At 46.2% G+C, this 3046-nt stretch overlaps 1 protein-coding gene across 11 annotated transcripts in view; it reads left to right on the top strand.

The window, feature by feature from the left end:
- The window catches only part of ZMYND8 (zinc finger MYND-type containing 8), a 133163-nt gene that overhangs the window by 14192 nt on the left and 115925 nt on the right, over positions 1 to 3046 (top strand). The window contains exon 1 of one of the 11 annotated variants that reach the window (XM_077766026.1): positions 34 to 109. The exons of 9 other annotated variants lie outside the window; for them this stretch is intronic. In XM_077766026.1, the coding sequence (XP_077622152.1) occupies positions 51 to 109 (59 nt within the window). In that variant the 5' untranslated portion in view covers positions 34 to 50. Of the gene's footprint in view, positions 1 to 33; positions 149 to 3046 lie in introns of those variants that run through there. One more of the 11 variants, XM_077766065.1, reaches the window with a different exon arrangement.

Raw genomic sequence — 3046 nt, forward strand, 5'->3', positions numbered from 1 at the left:
CCCCTGCACTATTGTCTTCTCTTGTGTCACATGCCTGCTGGGGGAAGAAAATGGAAGATAAGCAAGCAGGCTCCTCTCCAAGGAGAGCTCATGGCAGACAGCAAAGCAGGCAAGTTTACCTCTCCAAAGAGGTTCTGGGAAGGCTCGAGTAAGTTCTGACAAGAGAGGACGTGTGTTTTAGAAAGAACCAAGCCCTGAGCAGCGCAGTGCTAAGGAGCGCTCCTAGCTCCTGGGGCCTAGGTGGGTGGTGGTGTGTCTACATGGCCTTTTCTCTCCCTACAGGGTTTTTCACTTGAAACTACATTGTTCAGCCTTTTTTCCTGACTTCTGTTGATACAGAGTGTTCTTCTGCAAGCCAGCCTACAGCCAGCAAATGTTTCTGAAAGTGTTTTCTAGGCTTTGGAGGAAGTTTTTGGAGTAGGGATGGGGATGGAGGGGGGGGTGTAGAGAGGGGAGGGAGGTTGGACAACACCCTGCAATAAATCTGTGAGGACTCGTTTTGAATCCCTTAGCTTTCTACTCTTGCATGATTTTCAATGAACTAATGTATCTTTTATCCTTGTTTTCATTTTCCTGTCCCTCTCTTACATTGTATCCTCCTCTGCCCTCCCCTGTGATGGAGGGCAGAGGAAATAAAATCATGTCTGTGGCTCATGACAGCATTCCATATTCAGTTGTTGGGTTGTGTTGTTGTTGTGTGCGTGTTTTTAATAATCCCATGTAACTGTTTAAAAAAAAAAAACTTCCTTTTTGATCAAGTCCCAAATCTGCCAGCCTGTTCTCTCTTCTTAACTGTGGAAAAATGAGACGGTTGCTTGAACATTTGTTGGGTAAGTAGAGCAAATCCATTTCCTCTGTGACCATGTATAAAGAGTTTGGCGGCCGTTTGGGGTCTGTTTGTAACAGAGGGGCTTGGCTGCAGGAATTGGGCGACTTTTCATTAGCAAGAACCAAAGAAGGGCTTTTTAATAGGGTCTTGATTTTAGGGGACTGTTTGGAGCCACTGTTTTTCCTGATAACCTGCTGCTAGGATTCAAGATCACACTTCCTGTTTACCCTCCGACAGGGGAGAAACGTTCAGTTCATTGTGACTTGGGGGGGAGACCTTGAGTTGGGATTGTTTGGATATTGGCTAGAACTCTGGGTAGGCGATCTGCTTGTGAAATGTAACCAAAGTGCTTAGAGGCGCAGAGCCTTAAACTGGTGAGGCAGCAGCCTGGTGGAGGTGGAGGTGTTGGTGGTGTGTGGGGGCGGGGGGGGGTCAGTACTGCAGTTTTAGGAGACTGGCTTGTAGTGTAAAATCCCACCCACCACCAAACTTGGTTTGATTCAGTACTTACACTGCACAACAGATTTGGCCTTTTCCCAAGCCTGACCCCACACATCTGTATGCACGCTTGGCTTTACTTAGGATTTATCTCTCACTTTTTACACTTCCCCTGATCTCTCTTAATGCTGCAGCGAGAACTTCAGGGTGAGAAAAGTAAGACTCTTGTTTAGCGTTAGCCTCAGAATTTACCCAGAAGTTCTCTACGCAGATTTCCAGCCTGAAGACCAATCTAGCCTGACCCTAAATGCTGGGAACACATTCAGTTGTTCAGTTATGCCAACTTGATGGAATCAGTGATCTTTTTTTTTTTCCCCTTTAAGTTAGGCGTCCTGCCACTCACCTTTGAGCATCAGTTGGAAAATGGCTCATTGAATAACAAGATATGTACCGATTTCTAAGTTAAGGAAAGTCTGCGTGAGGCCAGCTTTTAGAGTTAAGAAGTGCAGGCAGTTAATGATGTTATGTGCCTAGGACCGAACAGTGTTACCACCCCGCACGAAGAAGTCCAGACCCTTAGCTCTTTTTCTTTGTTCTTATCTCCTGGCTGTAAATGGAAATTACATATTGAGGTTCTTGTGGCCTCCCGGGAAGCAGTATCTAATCACAAGACTTCTGGTTTGGTGCCTTCAACGTCTGCATAATGGTGTGTAACTAAGGGCAAGGCATTTATCCTCTAAAAGCGCCAAGGTCTGTTTTCCAGTGTGCAGCCCCAGCAAGTTCCCAGCCCTGGACCAAGCTGGCCACTTTTCCTCTGGTACTGTGGCCACCTCCAAGCATGAGTCTGTAAAAAGTTAATTGCTTCCAAAGTAGCTTATTTTCCAGGTCCACTAAGGGGGGGGGGGGAGAAATGTCTGCATTGGAGCGGGACTAGGTGGGGACAGCAGTGCTGGCTCACAGAGCAGCCAGCCCAATGGGGCTCCTCTCTCCAGCTTTGAACCAATAGACTTGGAGGGAAGGTTACAGATTGACAATCGGAGTGGCCAGACTGAGAACGGGCCTTCTGGAAGTTTCTGCCATCTTTGTTCCTCTTAGGAGAAGCTGATCCCGCCAAGCTGAAGAGTGTCTCCTACATTCCATTCCTGGGGCATTCCCTCCCCCTCCCTTTTTCTTTTTCACATCAAGGTAGAGTGCTCTTTCTGCCACGGTTATACATTTCAGAGGGAGGTTCGGAACTTGGGCTCTTCTCCTTTTTCCTTTTGCCTCCTCAGCCCCAAAGAGGACGCACAGCTGCGAGGAACAAACACAGACACACTGGAGCTTTTGATTCTTCTCTCTCTCTCTCTCTCTTTTCTTCCTTCAAGACCCTCCAGGACGGATTCACTTTCTGCTTTGGGAAATTAAGTGGTGTTCACGTGGGGGAGGGGGAGCAAGTGCTTTTATTAGCTCCAGAAAATGGTCAGTCTTCCGTCTGTAACTAGGAATTAATTATATATAATCACTCAGTAAACTTTCTACAGAGTTTTTCTAATTGCTGTGCATGAACATAGTTAGCCTGTTGGAACCCAGTCCAGTTACTTTTGTAATTAACAGCTCAAAGATTTGAGTCAGAAAGAAAGAAACAATGGGGCCTCTTGGATTATAAATTAGGGATGAAAACAATGGCTTTTTCTTTCTCTCCTTCTTTCTTTCTTGTAACCCCTTTTCTTTTAAACAAAACATTCCCCCTTTTTTCTTGCCCTGGGAGAACAGTGGGGAAACTTCTTCAGGTCTTAAATA

This window comes from Crocuta crocuta, unplaced genomic scaffold (assembly GCF_008692635.1).
Source record: "Crocuta crocuta isolate KB4526 unplaced genomic scaffold, BGI_CrCroc_1.0 scaffold71, whole genome shotgun sequence".
Lineage (NCBI taxonomy): Eukaryota > Metazoa > Chordata > Mammalia > Carnivora > Hyaenidae > Crocuta > Crocuta crocuta.